This window comes from Etheostoma cragini, chromosome 6, assembly GCF_013103735.1.
Source record: "Etheostoma cragini isolate CJK2018 chromosome 6, CSU_Ecrag_1.0, whole genome shotgun sequence".
Classification (NCBI taxonomy): domain Eukaryota; kingdom Metazoa; phylum Chordata; class Actinopteri; order Perciformes; family Percidae; genus Etheostoma; species Etheostoma cragini.
The window spans coordinates 24,313,514-24,332,396 of record NC_048412.1 but is presented as its reverse complement, the minus strand read 5'-3'; the positions used below and the strand labels follow the sequence as shown (position 1 = coordinate 24,332,396).

Here is an 18,883-nt window from a genome sequence, read left to right as displayed (position 1 = left end):
GCTGCAGCAGCCGCAGGTTCGGTTCTGGCCTGCGGCCCTTTGCTGCATGTTGTTCCCCCTCACGCTCCCCTTTTATGTCTGACCTGTCCTATCAAATAAAAGGCCGGAAAAAGCCACAAAAACAGACTGTAAGGGAACTGTTGTCTTTCATTTTAATGTGGTTTGCATGTACTTTGACACGCTGTAGAGCAAACAGAAACTGAACATTTCAACTTCCCTTCATGTGCGTCATTAGTACACAACAAACACAATAAGCAGCAAACCTGATCCTGGGCCACAACATGGCAAAACACCCATTTTCTTGTATTATTAAAAAATAAAATACACATTTCTGTACAGTGAAATACAATCGTTAGACTATCTCTGCTAAGATATGCTATGATCCCTTTAATTCTTAAGGGAATGGTGCACCTGCACCTCTATGCTCAAAAATTAACTTGTAATATTTGTTTTGTTTAATTCAAATAAAAACTAAAGTGTAAAAAAAACAAATATTCGGTTTAATAGGGGGTTACTTGCTGGAATATTTATTTCTAATTAGTGAGCTTTAGAAATGCTGGTAGGTGGACTTTGTTGCCTTTGGACAGAGTCAGAATAGTTGTTTCCCCCTGTTTCCAGTCTTTGAGCTAAGCTAAGCTAACCATCTCATGGCTGTAGCTTTATTTTATTAGAATACTGACAGGAGAGTGTTATAGCTCTTCTCATCTTTGCCATAAAGCAAAAAAAGTATATTTGCCAAAATGTCAAAGTATAGCTTTAACTGACGTGGTTTTAGCTCAGGTTTTCATTCAGTGTTGTTGTGCATGTGAAAGAAAAACATACAGATAGAGAGAACATAAAACCTTGCAGGTGTAAAAAAATAAAAAATAAAGCTATGATAAAAATTATTTTAGTCCACCTCGCAACCAGAGGAAAAACACACGGGGAAAAAGATAACATGATCACACATCTGACATTGATATGAATACATGTTACGCATGGCAGGACTTGTTGGCTTTCATGATGAACCAGAGTCCTGTGACGACTCCACTCAGGCCCAGGATCACACCAGCAACACACACTGCTGTCTCTACAACCTGCTGGTCTTTGGGTACTTCAACCTCTGTGGAAAACACACACAGATAGAAAGCAGGAAGTGAGTTTTATACATAGGATTTTTTAAAAAGCTGAATCCAGTCTTCACTACAGCTACTTGCAGCCATTTTGTGCCGACAATATCCTGCCAAATATCACTTACTGATATTAAATATCTAACAAAAGTCACCAAAGTTACCATTTATCACCTGAAGCCATTGAAAAGTCAAGTCAAAGTGTTTATTGTCAAAGGCGCAGTTAAAAGCAAGTCTCCATTTACAATAAAATTCTTATATTGCCTACCAGTCTGAATGGCATTTACAAGGAAACACAAGGTATTAAGTATTAAACACAAGAAAATTATAAAGAGCACCATGTAAAGTATACAAACCTTTCTGTGCAACATTCTTCTTCAATATTCTTGCACTCTACTACAGTAAATATGACAAACATATTTAATAAACTGCTTTGAGCAAAAGATGCCGCCAGATTAAAAATGAAAATGTCACCAAAGCGGTTCATCCTGAGACAAGAATATGTGTACTGTACAAAATATCATGGAAAAACTGCACAATAGTTGTCAAAGCTTTAACTAAAAACTAAAAATGTCAACCTGGTGGCGGCGCTACAGGGGAAGTCAGCGGATCACCAATCAGTAGGATTCCTCCTCTGGTTACCATAAATGTGTGCATAAAATTCCATTTCAATCCATCCAACAGTTGTAAAGATATTTCAGTATCACAGACATTACCATCCTTATGGGCCAGCTCCACTGCACGCGTAGCATATGCAGAGCAGATGTTCCAACACTACGCTTCTACTAGAATCAATGAAACTGGCTACTGGTGTAGTGGAAATACGTTCTAAAAGCATAAGAATAGTTATATTCTTATGCTTATATCTTCTAGCTATATTTTTTAACCTAAGGTGTGTGCGGCCCTTTTAAACGTACTTTATTGTCACATACATGTTACAAAATTCATTCTCTGCATTTAACCCATCCCTCAAGGGAGCAGTGGGCAGCCATTTACAGCGCTCGGGGACCAACTCTAGATCTGAGCCAGTGCCTTGATCAAGGGCACTGGCTCAAGAACCTAGTACATGTTTTTTTAGGGTGGGGGAAACCAGAGCACCTGGAAGAAACCCACGCAAACACAGGGAGAACATACAAAATCCACAGAGAAAGGCCCGGAAAGACCTGGATTTGAATCCAGAACCTTGTTGCTGTGAAGCCACAGTGCTAACCATTGGGCCACCACTCTGCTTTCACACAGAAATGGTTTACAAAGTGTCTATATTTTTTTTAGATGACACTAGCAATATACAGGAAACGACTTATATATTTGGAAAGTGGAAGGTAACGGACATCTGGCAGAAAGGAGTGACATCCGGTGGAATTTTTGGCGGCACCAGAGCAATTCCGGAAGTGGAATGTTGTGGACATGGACTCCATTTTGATTGACCTACCCCAGAACTTGGTGAGAGGCGCCCGCAGGCTGATGTGGTCCACGCTGCAGGAGTAGATGTCGTTCCCCTGGGGAGTGAAGTCCAGGTAGGAGTAGGTGCAGAAGCTGAAGTCTCTGTTGGAGTAGTACTGAGTCTGACTGACCTCACTCTGGTCCACCAGCTGGCCATTCCTGGTCCAGGTGATGGTGACTGTAGGCGGATGGAAGTCGTTGACAAAGCAGATGAGGGTGTTGGGGACCTCCAGTTCCATCTCCTGCTTGGGGTAGATGATGGACGTGGGACTGGCTGCAGATCGATGGATTGATGTTTGACAGAGAAAAAAAAAGATACAGTTGCACATCGTGACCCAATGTACAGTTTGTGGACATCGCAACAAAACACCCAAACAATGTTTTTGTACATCTCATCACATACTGTAATTAATTTTTAACCCAGAAGATTGTCATTGATACACACCCCAGTGTCATGGAACGCTAATAAAACTCCCTAGTGCACAGCTACACAATAAACAGAGGTGGATGCTTTAACCTGCACAGACACTACAAGCCTGATTACACACCCAGAGAGGTTAATTGCACATCACAAAGATTAACTCATGTTTAACAACATAGCTTACCGTTGCTCCCATTAAAGTATTTCACTGACTTGTTGTACTTGGGATGAGGCTATATCTAATTTCTTTGACAGATGAACCCAGCAGCATGACTCTTTACTATCGGTTTGTTGTGTTCTTGGCATTAAACAGCTTTTAATTGCACCTTCAGAGAGCTAGACTGAGATCGTCTGACCTCCGTCCTGGTTCAGGATTAAAGGCAATGGTGGGAGGTAACATTTACTTAAGTACTGGATTTAAGGATGATTTCAAGGTGCTTGCATCTTACTTATTTTCCATATTTCTATTTTAGGTATACTTTCCACTTCTACTTTACTACATTTTGAAGGGAACTATTGTACAACACCATTTATCTGACATGCAGCTGTAGTTACTAGTTACTTTTTAGATCAAGATGTTACATAACAAAAAATATGAAAAGCTTGAAGAATTAAACACATTGTCAAAGAATAAACCAGTGGTTCCCAGCATTTTTTGGCTTGTTGCCTCTTTCTTAAAAAGCAGTGTTGGAGCCTGTTGATACATTTTAGATGTATTCAGATGTTAGTAGTTTCATCAAAGAGACATTAAGCCTCTGAACTACTCACATGTTTTTTTTTAAATTTATGTTTGAGGCACAAAGAAGCCAAAATGTTCCACTATTTTCTAAAACAAAAACCAAAGATTAGACTGGAGGAATTTCAAAAAATGATGAGAATTTGCATTGCAGAAATTAGTTTTCTTTCCCATTAATCTTCTCCCTTAGGAGGGGGTCCAACCCAGTTTGGGAAATACTGAAATAAACTTTACACAAAGTAGTTAAAACTCACTCAGCTACACCAGTAAAATGCTGATTACACATTGATTCATCAGTATTGATCTAATAATGTCATGTAATGTCATGAATGTATATTATATATAATAATAATAATATATCAGTCACAGGGGACACAATAAGTACATTTTGCTGATAAAGCTTCTGCACATTCATTTACATGGTTCTTTTACATAACTAAAAGGTCTGTGTACTTCTTCCACCACTGGCTCAATGTGACTATTAATCAGGCTTGCAAGTTCAGCAACATCCTACTCATATAAGCATTCATACTAATGTTCCGGCTACTTTACCTATGGCCTCCGGAGGATGATTTTCTCCCTTTATGGCTCGTGGGATGTTGTACTTGCAGGTACCCAAGGACAAGAATGCATCTTGGGGTAGTTCAGGACCAGGAATCCACTGCTCTGCAAACTCTGGCAGACGCTGAACTGTCTGAAAAGTGACCGGGTCAACATAGAGGAGCTGATCGCCGTCAAATTCAATATCATACTGGCCATCACTTGTCACATTCCTTTGACAGAAGGTCAGAAAACGAAGCAAGTGTTTACCTGAAAAAAAATACATATTATAGGTACATACATGCACACGATGTGTTCAATGTGCTGTCAAGTTGTTTTGTGAGCAAATGTAATGTTTATGCATTTGAGAGTTAAAACCAGACATCATCCAAGCTGCCACTACACTCGTCTGTTTCTGGCTCTATCAGCCACACTGACAGGTAACCAACCCTGACAAGTTCTATTGGAAAAATGGAGCTGGCTGCAAAATAGAAAAAATAGAAGAAAATGGAAGAAAATAGTGACATTTTATAATGCTGAGGCAGGATATTAAACATAATTGGGGAAAGAAAATTGTGGTTATAGTACATTACTGATCAAAATAAAATGGTACTTCTTGCCCATTTGTAAAACCTACTGCAGTCTCAATGTTGAACTTACATTCCTTCATATTCATATCTGAAAAAAAAATCTCGTTATGCCTCCTTATAATCATGAATAATGTTCTTTTACAAAAACTTACCATGGCTCCATTTTGGAAGACAAATAACCAGCAGCAGTGGGAATAGATTCATTGCCATTTGTTGCATTTCTGGTTCTCCAAAAAAGTAAACTGAGCCGGTTTCAGCTGACACCAACGATCACCTGCTGAGAGGAAGTCCTAACAACACAGACCAGTCAATGTTTCAGTGACAACAATGTCTCCACCTTGAAAACAATAAAGGAACATGTCACTGTGATTGTAGCACGAGTAACTGCTGCCATCTAGTGGAGGAAAATCACAATCACAATATTTGCACCTGTCTGGAGAAAACCTAAATTGGACACATCTTTTTTCCTTAAAATACAAAGTTCACTGCATTTATCTTGTATTTTTTAATCTATGAAATGCCCCGTTTACTTTATGTCATATCATACTTTATATTGCAAAAAAATATGTATTTGTGTAGAAGTCGAGTAGTTATAAAGAACAATCACAAAAATGAGGGGTTGATTTCTATTTCCCATCCTCAGAGGTAATGTCTTAATTGCTAAGTTCTGTCCAAGTAAAAATAAATAAATAAATAAATAAAGGACTCACATTTAAGAATGAAACACTGATCCCAGACAGCCAGACAAACCTCTTTCTACAGAAGACAATATTTTAATAAACACACTTGTTAAATGAAAGGTTTGCTTTGGAGAGGCAACAACCTGCTTGACCAGAGGCAGAGATGCTCAAGTGAACTCTTTTCAGGAAACAACAAAGACAGTTAACTGGAATGAGAAATTAACAGCATGTAAAAAAAGGAAACAGAACTGGAAACAAAATAAAGACTGAACAGCAGAAATACAATAGTTTGTGCAACAGCAAATACAGTTTAAGTATATACACAAGCATATATTCTTTACTGAACATTCAACAACAGCTTCCACTATGCATTGGGCTAGGAGGACTTTGTGGTCTCTTTATGAGAAACTTGTGGCGTTAGTCAGTAGTCAGTCAACACCATTTGTTTCAGTAAGTGCCGAACAGCTGAACAATTTCTTTTAGAAACCGTCACTGAGTTTCTAAGTGCTAGAGATGTCTTCAAAAAACGGTAATGCAATATTTCACATGTTGAGGAGAAGAGAAATTAGAAACCTGCACTAATATCTGATAACATTCAGCAGCCTGTGTTCAGCTCTTATGAAATAGATGCAAACTTCAATTGCAGTTTGATGTCATGAAGAGAAATGTTGAGAACAATATCGAAGTTCAACAGTAAAGCGCTGGTTTAACAACAGTGAAGACAGTACTTCAATTAGTGTCATATTTATAAGACCAACAGTCTTAAAACGGCTGGAGGGCTTTAGGAGAATAGTGCAGCCATCAAAATCAATACAAACAGAGAGTATGTTACTTAATTACAAACTTTGTAATTACAGTATGCTAAGCCATTTCTATACTGTACTTTGAACCCACTTTTTCAACAAAGAAAACAAGAACTACAGTACATGCTGTAAAACAGACTGCATAAACTTGCAGCATAAAGCTCAATGTCAAACTGAGATTAAACTGCAACAATATAGTGTTTTCTCAAATAATCTAATTGTTATTAACAATCTGGATGATTAAGGCTGAGTCTAGGGGACAATCTAAAAATCTAAGCGTGGCAGAAGGCCAGATGTTAGAAAACCAAGGCTTGTGACCAAAATGGTTGCTGGTTCAAATTCCAGTAATGTCTGAGGAAATGTGGGTGAACAAAAACAAATAAATAAACACTCTTTCATTTCCTCACCACAGAGCACACAGCGCAAGGCCAGCCAAAGCAGATTTGGAGTAAGGCCCATCTTTCCACATCCTATTGTTTTTACTCTGCTTCCCTCTTTGGGGGATCACCATAAAATTCTTCTTTATAAAAGAAACATACATTTGTACAAGTATTTACAAAAAGGAAGAGGAGGGGGAAACAAGGCATTTAGTGTTTGGGTTCTACGATTATCCACAGAGAGACGTTTCACATCCCTCCATTCCACATTCCAAACATTTTTCGCAGTCCACTCGGAGTGTTTTTCACCATGGTAACTAATATCTCGGCCCACTACTGTTTCAGGGTGTGTTGTGTCCTGGGCCAGCCCAAGTCCCTGAGTTGTCAGTGTTTTCTCTCTCAGCCAGTGCTAAGGAGTTCAACCAGAGTCTGAATCACTGGTGTCTGAGGACGAGGAGGACGAGGAGGAGGAAGATGAGTCGGAGCTGGAGCTGCTGCCGCTGAGGCGCGAGGGCTGGGTTTGAGTCTCCACAGTGCTGGGCTTCTCCACTGAGAACACAATAAGAGTACGTAAGACACTACGGATAGAGCCAGGTAGAGACTAAAACTAAGGGCAATATTAATGCTCCTTGTAAAATATTTTACAAGAGACGGACAGCAATTAAGTTTACATCTAAATAGGGTGCATGAGAAAACATGCACATACAGAAGAAGAATGTGTGGACTCACCTTTCGGTTTTGTAGGTTTCTTGACAGAATTGAGTTGCCCGCTGACGTCTTGCAGCCTCTTCTCTAGCTCCCTCCTCTTCTCCAGAGTCAGCTCCTCTTTAGACTTGGCAACGCTGCCTTTCTTTCCTGCTGCAACTGAAAAGATGACAATGTTGTTGGAATTAATAACCATGGCAGTACATTGGTTTAGTGTACCTTGTATGGGCTTTAGTGTGGAAATTCCACCTCATGCTTTGACCTAACATTTCACAACCTTTGTCATTGATTAAATTGACCTGAAGAAGCTTATCAGGCAGTGTTTACTCAAGAGGAAAACTAAGCCTTCAGTCACTGAAACACACGGAGGGGTGCGATGAATAAAGCGTGTGTGTGTGGTATCAAAGTGCATTAAATGGATGAGAGAACCGCATTGCATGGCTGTCAATTTAGTGTACTCGGCTCCCGGTCCGTTTGTCCAACATTGCCTTCTTCTTATTACCGCTGCGATGGTTCTACCTATGTCCTCTGTTACGAGTGATCGACTGGCTTACTGCTGTGCCTAATGAGAGTGCTTTGAGTTGTTAGAGGGTGGGGGAACTGAAACTTCTACAGTGTGTTGCAACGATGCAGCTAACCAATCACAGAGAAATTCGTTTTGGATGCAAAACTCTGCTATTGATTAAGTGTGCCCCAAACACTGGCCTACAAGACAGCTGCACCACATGCTGAATATCAATTAACTGTTCCTGTACAATATCTATCTATCTATCTTAACGCTAATAACTCATCAATGAGTGCAAAGCTACATAAAAGACATTATTATACCAAATAATGCTGGTATTTGCTTGGTGGATGTTTCATTTACCTTGTTCACCGTAAGGCTTACGGGGCTTCTTCCTCAGACAGGTCATGACGTAACGCTCCAGCTCTTTCAGTGTCGACGGCTTGAGTGTTTCAAAGTCAATCTCAATCTCCTCGGGGTTGGTGTCCCTCAGGGAAGGCTCCCTGGACTGAATGATGTGGACCACACGACCCAGCTTCTCCCCCGGCAGCTTGTTGATGTCGAGACTCAGCTGGCGCTTCTCATCGTATGACATGGGCACGATCTCCTCCTCTTCCTCAGAGTCGTAGTGTGGCAGCATTGAAGTGGGCGGTGGGGGGTAGAACGGCTTCTTTGTGGCCCTGCAGAATTAGGAGCAAGCCATACAGTCATGAAAAAGCCCATTATTATCCCCTGCAGTGTATTCTAAATAAGTAATTACCAATACAAGATTGTGTATTGTGAAGCTTTAAAAACTCCACATTGACGTATAGATGAGATGCAATGTGATGGTATTTTGATGCTGTGGGCTATTATTTTACTACTAACTTGCTGTTCTTGTTACTCTTCTTCCCCTGGCTCTTCTTGGGCTGGGAGCCTGCTCTGGCAGACTTGGTTTTCAGGATCTTGCCGGGCATTTTCCATTCCTCAGAGCCAGCTCGGCTTCTGACAACTCGACTTCGCTTTTCCAGCTTCTTCTTTTTCTTCTTCTCTTTTTTGTCCTTCTTCTCCTTCTTCTTCTTGGGCTTGACGATGGGGCCTTGAGAGAGGGCAGCCAGCTGCTCGTGCACGGCTCGGAGCTGTTTAGAACATTTTTATTAAAAAAAAAACAAAAAAAAAACACTGATCATTCCAAAATGAATGATAAAAAAGAAAGAAAGAAAAAACGTATTTTTTGCACATAAAATTTGTTGCGATGAAGAGACCTGGATAAATAAAAGCACTACAGGACTTACTTGGGTGCACACCTGGTCCTGTAACTCAGCTAAGCGATGTGCTCGCTCTTCCTCGCTGTCTGAGTTCGGGCTGCTCTCGCTCTCTTCACTCTCACTGCTGGGCTCACTCTCTGAGGTGGAGGAAGATGAGGACGAGGAGGAGGAAGAAGAGGAGGACGAGGATGTCTGATGGCCACTCATTGACATGACTGTGCGATCCATATGTGGTTCGTCTGGCATCTTCGCAAAACGGAATTCAAACACATCCTGGGGCACAGAAAAAAACATTTTAAAAAAAAAACAGTAAGAAACAGGGACTGTCACAGGAAAGAGTTCCCCCCTCCCCCCCAGTCTGCTGCCTTTTCATTTCAGTCCGATCATCTGTGATGTAGAATTGGACAGAAGGGCTCACCTGCAGCTTCCGTGCCATGCCCACAACATCATGGTCAGGAGGGTTGTACTTGTAGCAGTTAGAGAACATGAGTCGGACGTCGCTGGCAAACTGTTGAGCGTCCCTGTATTCACGACAGTCCATCTTCCTCTGATGGAGAGATTGCAAATGACAATTTTAGACCTTAAGACTTTTAAATCCATGTTTTTATATTTCTTGATGAATGACCATTTCCATTTTACAATACATTGCAGATTTTCAGCCCAATGATCGCTTCTGTGTTTGACATCACAGTGTGTTACTGAACATTTAAAAAAGGACATTCTAAAATTAAGACATCTTAAACAACACAACTGTGATCAGTAAAACAGTAGGAGCTATACTGATTGTCTATTGCTCTTTCCACAAGTGAAAAACATACGAGAAATTACCTTGATGGTGCTGAGGTCCATGGGACACTTAATAATGTCATGATAGTCGTGAAGTCCCAGTGTAGCTGCGTCCACAGGCGTGTAGAAAGGCCAGGCGTACGCAGCATGTTTCTTTGACAACATGTCCTTCAGCAGCCCACTACAATACCTCAGCTGAGGGCTTAGTTTGCCCTTCCTCAAGGGCTGAGCCTGGACAGAATCAGGCAAGTCCTTCTTGGGGGGTTTAATGGGGCGTCCGCTGCCCACTCTGCGTCCACTGCCTGCCATCATTGGTTGGAGCAGGACGGGACCTCCAGCGCTCCTAACCAGGCCCATTCCAGGTTGGGTGTCCAAGCCCATGCCCCCCATGGAGGAGATGGAGTGCATGGAGGTGTCGTGGACCTGGCCCCCGTGGCCTCCCTTCCCCAAGCCCACCATGTGTGTTGCTCCTGACATGCCCACGGTCAGGCCCATGGTGGAGGGGGTGGTGGTGTCTGCCTTACGTTTCACACCTTTTTTCTTCAAAGAAATATTGTAATCTCAATATTGTGGCTTTATTCCAATCATTAGAATGCTTTCAACAAAAAAATGAAAAGGCTGAATGTACGAAAATATTTTGCAAAGTTTCTTGAATGAGGTACTTAAAATCTGCCTACTTAAAAACCCCGGTCTGGTCTTGTTTGTCCTATTTTTACATGCACAGCAATTGACAACCATTTTGGAGATTTCAACACAAATTTAGCTAATTATCATTAAACGTATTGTTTTTCTGTATACCTTGGTTGTGGGCTGCGTGGGGGGCAGGCCCATGATGTTGGCCGGAGGCAGGCTTTTAGTCAGTACAGCCTGGGGAGAGTTGGCCAGCATGGAATCCCCAGTGTCGGAGGAAGAAGGGGAGTAGGCTGACTGGGACACCGCTGGCACCTGCTGAGCCCTCGCTGGTGAGAGACACATTTTCAACTTTAGTGATAGGATTCAGCTACAGAATGACATGTGACAAACAAGTAATGTCTGCAACATTAACATTACACTTTTCTGCTTTTTTTGTACTCAAAGGGTTTCTTGTGACAATAGCTGCAAGCTTAAAACAACATCTACTGAAACAACTTTCTTATGTAATTCTGTGAAACTTTGTCACTAACTCACAGTTAGATTTGCGACCTCTTCCCTTGCTGTTCTTGCTTCGAGGAGCTGGAGGAGGCAGCTCAATTTCATCCTGGGGCATCTGGGCCACCTTTTGGAGAAAGATCTTCTCTAAGGACTGAGCCATCAGTACAATGTCGTCCGTCGGCTAGCCAAGAAAACAATTCATGAACACATTAGCAACAATGCGAAGCAGCCATAACAGTAAATTTCACTTATTTTAGTGATTTGTGGACTAATTCATGTCCGCATGTCACTGATGAAAACTTCATTACATTAAATACCAAAGGTTTGCTTCCAAAATGCTTGAAACTCGTTCAATGGTTGGTCATTGCTTCTGATAGCTTATAAATGAAATGAATAACAAAAGTAAAAAAATTGATATATGGATAAAACTGATGGTGAAGATGATCTTTGGTGTTACTCCTAGATGTCAAGACAAAACCAACGTTTTGGGGATTTCGGGAACAATCACTAATCTGTCACGTAATCACTGTAAGTATACACAATTGTGTTTACATTTTCAAAGCAGTTGTCTGATTTGTAAAAAATAATTTGGCAACGGATCATTAAATCAGCACCATGTTCCTCAACAGTTGGATACTGTAATAATTTGTTTCTTGTCAACTCTACATTTTCATTTTCCTTCTTGCCTTAAGAGATATGCTGTAGATACAGTATATGCAGGTCAGCATGTGTTCTGTTATTACATAGGATGGCATCCCAGATGGAATCTCAGACAAGTTTCTGTTTGCAAAGTGTTACATGACCCTTTTCTCATGGGACATAATGAAAAGGTGTAAAATTGCCCTCGCTCTCAAAAAAATAAAATAAAAACAGATGGCAAAAGTACTCTCTTCCAGTACTGTAAAGATACTTATGTTAAATACTCTGGTAAAGTAGAAGTACTGATTTAACATCTATACTCAAGTTAAAGTAACAAAGTACAGGCTTGGAAGTTTACTTAAAGTATAAAAGTAAAAGTAGCCCTGCGAATGACAAAGGCTCCCTGGACCAGACACAATTTACCAGAGAGCAAGCTGAGAAACTACAGTGGACATGGAGAAAAGGCTCTTAATGCCACTGGCTATATTTGAAATGGATGTGTGCTAATAGGCCGAAAACATCACATTGTAAAGGCCACCATGCACAATGCATAGGACTATATATTCTAGCAAATAATAACAATAAACCCACTATTAATTACATTATCATAACGCAGTGTAACTACTTCAGCATGTAAATAATGCACCTCAAATACAATCGTGTAATGCAAGGGTTTTCATCAGTCACCATTATATCAACAGCCAGGTGCAAACTAGTTAACAGGTGTAACAAAAACAACAAAATCACTTGCTAACTTTTAAATTTGCAAGAACCACAGACCAATACAACAACAGGCTCAAATGAACTGACATAAGTTATACAACATTAGTTATACAACTTACAGTTCTCAAGGACTCACACACAAACACAATCTCAACGGATTATCCTCCGGACAGCTAGTCTCTTTTTCTTTTCCCTCACTTTTCTCTACGTGTGGCGTGCACGCCTGCTTGCGGTATGCGAGGCTTGTCCGCGCTATTCTCCGACATGCACTCACAATCACTCCTGATAGACAACCTTTTGTACAAAACTAAAGTAACGAGCCAATTTTGTAAAATGTAAGGAGGAGTAAGTACCGATATTTGTGTTAAAATGTTAGGTGTAAAAGTTAAAAAAAAATCTGAAAAATCTACTTAAGTACAGTAACAAAGTATTTGAACTAAATTACATCCCATCTGTGAAAATGGGTTTGGAAGGGCAGTTAACACAACAAAAAACTTGGTACTAATCTACATTTGGAAAAGTCCCCCAATGGCTTTGAGCTTTATATAACCCTGTGTTATCCCTGCCGTGAGTAAGGTCTACCTGATAGTAAATATACGCATTAGAGTGATGTCATCTTATTAAGGAAAGAATAACAGAATGAAAAAAAACAGGCAACAACATGATGGATAAAGATCTGCTTTTTACCTTTTAACCTACCTTGTTGTAGATGTAGCAGTTGGTGAACATTGTGTTGAAGTCCTGAATGCACTCACTTGCACTGCGGTAGAAGTTATTCTCTAGACGCTTTTTGATGGTCCCCATGTCCATGGGTTGTTTGATAATTTTATGGTAATCCTAAAAAAGGACAGAATGTTACACAGAGATCTGAAACACATGGCATGAAAGTCACTCTGTTGATGCTGCTGCATTTAGCTTACCGGTAGGTTAAGCCTGTAGGCATCCACAGGCTCATGGAACGGCCAGGCAAAGTGATGCCTCCACAGTGTCTTCATCAGGGTCCTCTGGAGGTACTGCAGCTGGTTGGTCATGCGGCCTGACCGGCTGGGATCCTTCACTGGGGGCTGTGGTGGGACGGGAGGACCCTGGGGCATCGTGTGCGGCAGAGACGGGCTCTCAAAGTCCTCATACAACAAGGAGGGCTTGCGAATGCGTTTGCCTGAACTACTGTGCTGGTCCATCCCGCCGCTGGACATCCCAACTAGGGAGCTGGAGGGAAGGACATAGAGGAAAAGATGAGGTGGAATAATAAACAATAACTAGACAATTCCAAAGAAATTTTGACCGTGTGCCTACTACTTGGTGCACATTCCAACACTGGCTGACAGTAAATCTTCTGTTTGACACGACATGCAGTAGAGAGTCTCCATAACAGGAGGACGAGTTTGTGTTTGGTTATTCAGAATTTGAGAAACTATTCAAACTTTAAAACGTTCCACATCTTTCATACATTCAGGGAAGTATTCAACTTTAAAATCACATTAATACTTTTTAAAATATTCACCCTTGGGCAACCAGATAGCTCGGTTAGTAGAGCGGGCGCCCATATGGAGGTTTACTCCTCGACGCAGCAGGCCAGGGTTTGACTCCGACCTGCGGCCATTTGCTACATGTCATACTCTCTCACCCCTTTCATTTCTTCAGCTGTCTTCTCAATTAAGGCCTTAAAATGCCCCCAAAAATAAATGATCTAAAAATATTTTTTAAAAAGCCTTTGACATTTTTCCATTATTCGTGTGACTAGGATAGACTCAGAGAGTGAGGCGCAGCAGATAGACATTTTATTTTTACATTGCTATCCAGTTTTAACTCTCATACATTCATTTAACATCAACATGTAGGGAATGTTGTGCTCAAAAGCACCAGGGCAGTGCCAAGGAGGTGAACTAATACCACCACCTTACTTTGGTCCATATGGGGACTTGAACTAGCATCCCTTCGGTTCACAACCCACCTCTCTACAGACTGAGCTTCTGCGGGAACAGAAATGCCCCCTTACAATATAGAAGTGGTGAGAATGAAAGTGCACACAACATATCAATTCTTCACATTATGTGATGCATGATTGATAAAAAAGGAGAACTGACCACATTTTTGTGAGTAAAGACAAAGACACAGAGAGATCAGTTCTGTTACCCTCGCATATGAACGCATGCACTCATGGAAAATCTGTGCGTGACCAAAAATGCAGCTTATATATGCCGCAAACATACCGGGGAAACTATGGCTTTGCCCTCCCAGTCAGTGAACCGTCATCTAGGAAACTATGATTCTGTCAATAGGCTGCTACTTTAAGCACAGTCATGGGAACCACTATCCACCGCATGGCTACTCACCAGCTAAAAAAAAACAAGCATTCATTTACAATAAGGCTGGGTGAAAAGACCCCAATACCAATAATATACTGTATATAATCACATTCTGTGCCACTTAAAACAAGAAACTGCTTTTTTAAATAATATATTATGAATATATGAACAGTGAATTTTACAGCTAAAAAATAGTCATGTATTTTGTTTTTGTTGCAAACTGCAAGAATGCTGCACAACCACACATTGCTCAGAAAAGGGCCAATATATAGGTCTTAAATATTTATTGGAATAACATGTTGCACATAAAAAACAAACAGAACTATGACACAAGTAAATACTTTATTAGTAACTAATATATACACATACTTAAAAAAGGGGCCTTATAGGCATGCACATTGGATTAAGATCTAAATTCTGCCGCTCTTTTCTATATTGTTTGAGCTCTGGTTTCCTCCGACTAACATTTACAAAAGGCATGAATGTCAAGGATACTGCTGCCAATGCCCTTGACTGAGGCACTGTGGCCTCCAAACTGGAACATGTCCCTGCAGTAGATCTACAGGTACTCCAACAGTTAGTATTGAGAATTGGTCAAATTGGCTGTGGTTCAACACAACTACATGGACTGCAGTGAGGAAAATAAGTATTTGAACACCCTGATATTTTGCAAGTTCTCCCACTTAGAAAGGGATCTGAAATTGTCATGGTAGGTGCATGTCCACTGTGAGAGACATAATCAAAAAAAAAAGAAATCCAGAAATCACAATGTATGAATTTTTTAACTTTTTATTTGAATAACACAGCTGCAAAAAAGTATTTGCACACCTGTCTATCAGCTAGAATTCTGACCCTCAAAGACCTGTTAGTCTGCCTTCAAAATGTCCACCTCCACTCCATTTATTATCCTAAATTAGATGCACCTGTTTGAGGTTGTTAGCTGCATAAAGACGCCTGTCCACCCCATACAATCAGTAATAATCCAGCTACTAACATGGCCAAGACCAAAGGCAAGGCCAGGCAAGGCAGCTTTATTTGTATAGCACATTTCAGCAACAGGGCAATTCAAAGTGCTTTACACAAAATCATTAAAACAGATAAAACACAAGTACAAACAGTTAAAAGTCATAAGCATTAAAAATCAATAAGACACATGAATAGACAGTTGAAAACAAAATAGAAACATTAGGACACATAAAACACCAGAATAAAAGTTACAGTGCAGCATAAGAAAGAAATGAGCATTAATTGACTCAATTTCTTTAATTGAAAGAGCTATCCAAAGACACTAGAGAAAAAATTGTACACCTCCACAAGGCTGGAAAGGGCTACGGGGAAACTGCCAAGCAGCTTGGTGAAAAAAGGTCCACTGTTGGAGCAATCATTAGAAAATGGAAGAAGCTAAACATGACTGTCAATCTCCTTTGGACTGGGGCTCAATGCAAGATCTCACCTCGTGGAGTGTCAATGATCCTAAGAAAGGTGAGAAATCAGCCCAGAACTAAACGGGAGGAGATGCTCAATGACCTGAAAAAAGCTGGGACCACCGTTTCCAAGGTTACTGTTGGTAATACACTAAGACATCATGGTTTGAAATCATGCATGGCACGGAAGGTTCCCCTGCTTAAACCAGCACATGTTGAGGCCCGTCTTAAGTTTGCCAATGACCATTTGGATGATCCAGAGGAGTCATTGGAGAAAGTCATGTGGTCAGATGAGACCAAAATACAACTTTTTGGTCATAATTCCACTAACACGGACAGGACAGGGCGACAGCACTGTATTAAGGAGAGGATGACCGGGGCCATGTATTGCGAGATTTGGGGGAACAACCTCGTTCCCTCAGTTAGAGCATTGAAGATGGGTCGAGGCTGGATCTTCCAACATGACAATGACCCGAAGAACACAGCCAGCATAACCAAGGAGTGGCTCTGTAAGAAGCAGATCAAGGTTCTGGAGAGGCCTAGCCAGTCTCCAGACCTAAACCCAATACAGACTCTTTGGAGGGAGCTCAAACACCGTGTTTCTCAGCCCAGAAACCTGACTGATCTAGAGAAGATCTGTGTGGAGGAGTGGGCCAAAATCCCTTCTGCAGTGTGTCAAACCTGGTGGAAAACTACAGGAAACGTTTGACCTCTGGAATTGCAAACAAAGGCTACTGTACTAAATATTAACATTGCTTTTCTCAGATGTTCAAATACTTATTTGCAGCTGTATCATACAAATAAATTGTTTAAAAAAAATATCATTCATTGTGATTTCTGGATTTTTATTTTTAGATTATGTCTCTCACAGTGGACATGCACCTACGATGACAATTTCAGACCCCTCCATGATTTCTAAGTGGGAGAACTTGCAAAATAGCAGGATGTTCCAATACTTATTTTCCTCCCTGTATGTTCTACATAGACCTGAGAGGTCTCTCAGTACATATAGTCAGATGAGGCCAACATGTCATCATAAATCCCATCATCCCTTATTTACCTCCCCCTAAACAGAGCACATGAACCAGCTTTAGAGGAAGTTAAAGCACACCTTAGAGTTCAGGACACACACTTACCCCACTGACACACAAACTGTGGCAAAGCCTGTGAGCTTTAAGAGTCAGCATCCCAGCAACAAAAAGAACAGCTACTGAGCCCTCAAACAGCGCACAAAATCTCTCTCTCTCTCTCTCTCTCTCTCTCTCTCTCTCTCTCTCTCTCTCTCTCTCTCTCTCTCTCTCTCTCTCTCTCTCTCTCTCTCTCTCTCTCTCTCTCTCTCTCTCTCTCTCTCTCTCTCTCTCTCTCTCTCTCTCTCTCTCTCTCTCTCTGTGCACATGTGTGCTCTATTGACAACAGAGCTACTAATGTGGCTTAAAGATAAACATTACCAAAAAGTATTTACATGATCATTAAAAAAAGCTCTCTTAAAAATTTGACAGTAAAAACACAATGCGTGCTTTACGTTGTGAACATTTGAAGTAATTGTAAAAAGAAAAACTCTTTTGAAAAACAATAAACCGAATGTTCCAAATATTTAGATGAAAACAAATGTATATCTCCTTGTGGTTTTGTTGTTTCAACCTGCACTTAATAAGCTTGTGCTTCTACCAAAATACATTCGTTTACACAAAACTATCTTAATCATTTAACGAAAGGAAAAGTCTTGGTTTTACAATACAGCAGCAGCAGCTGGTGATCGCGTGGTTCGGACGCCCCGCCCTCACTGTTTGTAAACACTGCCTCACAATGACAGAAACCAATGATGGATAGCGATTTAACAATAAAATAAAGCAAAAGCGCGATATCTTTATATAACGGTGATACTTAGAAATAGAATAGAAATTCGGTTAACATGTCAGTCTATCCCAGACATTTCGCCACAGCAAACAGACGTTTGAGCAGCTAGCGTCGCCGGACAGCAACAATGCCTGACAAATCTGTTCACTGACGGCTGCTACATTTATTTTTTCATTAGCACATTATGTGTCTTATAAGCACAAATTTCTCGTTACCAATTACCAGTTATTTTATGAGATGCGCACATGAGTTGCGAGATTATCTAACGTTAGCAGGGTGCCTGAGCGATGAATGACCTGACTGACAGAAAGCCGACCGGTGGGTCTGCAGCTGTCATTTGCCTTCCCTTGTGCCAGAGAAACTAATAATAAAAGCTAAAAGAAAGGGCTTCACGTACCGAGTCTACAAACGTAGCTGCATTTCAGTTAACGTTAAGCAAGCTTTAAGTTAAAAGCTAACGTTAGCTAAACCAATGTTCAAACATCCCATCGCTGAAAAGCTAGCTAGTGTTGTTACTGTTGTCGAGAGGCTAACGGTAACTAACGTAGCTAGCTAGCTAGCTAGCTAACCATATGTGATGACATTTAACTTTTGCCCATCTGCACGGGAACTGCAAGGCCGATGAAATCTCGTCGGTGCATATAGGCATCCATCTAAATTGCTGCGGGCTTTACCTGTCGTGATGCGGGTTGACGGGGGCTTCCATCGGGCTGAAGGCGGAGTGTTATTACAATCCAATTTTTCCACCACTGTTGACGCTGCACTTCCACCGATAGACTACCAAACAACTCCGCAATGAAATGGCGCCCGATCGCTTCCGTTTGACCCTATATAAACCTACCACGTGGCAGTGTTACG

General features: G+C 40.9%; 2 protein-coding genes across 4 annotated transcripts; both read right to left on the bottom strand.

The window, feature by feature from the left end:
- Positions 1–388: 388 nt before the first annotated feature.
- LOC117945683 (H-2 class II histocompatibility antigen, I-E alpha chain-like) lies at positions 389–5,374 on the bottom strand. 2 transcript variants are annotated; one of them, XM_034873321.1, is made up of 4 exons: positions 4,992–5,374; positions 4,262–4,482; positions 2,542–2,826; positions 389–1,102 (listed from the first exon to the last, which is right to left on the bottom strand). In XM_034873321.1, exons 1-4 carry the CDS (start codon positions 5,000–5,002, stop codon positions 972–974), a joined length of 648 nt encoding a protein of 215 aa, XP_034729212.1. In that variant the 5' UTR covers positions 5,003–5,374; the 3' UTR covers positions 389–971. The 2 variants fall into 2 exon arrangements, with proteins under 2 accessions (XP_034729212.1, XP_034729211.1); XM_034873320.1 differs by having other exon boundaries at positions 392–1,102; positions 4,262–4,519; positions 4,992–5,370.
- A 432-nt stretch (positions 5,375–5,806) lies between these two features.
- Positions 5,807–18,861, bottom strand: brd2b (bromodomain containing 2b). Of its 2 annotated transcripts, XM_034873294.1 has the most exons (12): positions 18,700–18,861; positions 13,356–13,644; positions 13,135–13,272; positions 11,110–11,254; positions 10,741–10,901; positions 9,985–10,482; positions 9,575–9,703; positions 9,184–9,429; positions 8,777–9,027; positions 8,273–8,589; positions 7,429–7,563; positions 5,807–7,248 (listed from the first exon to the last, which is right to left on the bottom strand). In XM_034873294.1, the coding sequence occupies exons 1-12, from the start codon at positions 18,729–18,731 to the stop codon at positions 7,118–7,120; spliced, it is 2,472 nt and encodes an 823-aa protein (XP_034729185.1). In that variant the 5' UTR covers positions 18,732–18,861; the 3' UTR covers positions 5,807–7,117. The 2 variants fall into 2 exon arrangements, with proteins under 2 accessions (XP_034729185.1, XP_034729187.1); XM_034873296.1 differs by lacking the exons at positions 13,356–13,644; positions 18,700–18,861 and having other exon boundaries at positions 13,123–13,258.
- Between the last annotated feature and the right edge of the window lie 22 nt (positions 18,862–18,883).

Bases quoted from the DNA above. Each gene is read 5' to 3' on its own strand.
- LOC117945683 (XM_034873320.1), bottom strand. From the start codon at position 5,058: ATGCAACAAATGGCAATGAATCTATTCCCACTGCTGCTGGTTATTTGT. The intron at 4,520-4,991 runs GTAAGTTTTTGT...ATTTTTTTTCAG, and splicing joins TCTTCCAAAATGGAGCCATG to GTAAACACTTGCTTCGTTTT. The intron at 1,103-2,541 runs GTAGGTCAATCA...TGTTTTCCACAG, and splicing joins GCCTCTCACCAAGTTCTGGG to AGGTTGAAGTACCCAAAGAC.
- brd2b (XM_034873294.1), bottom strand. From the start codon at position 18,731: ATGGAAGCCCCCGTCAACCCGCATCACGACAG. The intron at 9,430-9,574 runs GTGAGCCCTTCT...TCTGTGCCCCAG, and splicing joins GCATGGCACGGAAGCTGCAG to GATGTGTTTGAATTCCGTTT. The intron at 7,564-8,272 runs GTAAATGAAACA...TCATCTTTTCAG, and splicing joins TAAGCCTTACGGTGAACAAG to TTGCAGCAGGAAAGAAAGGC.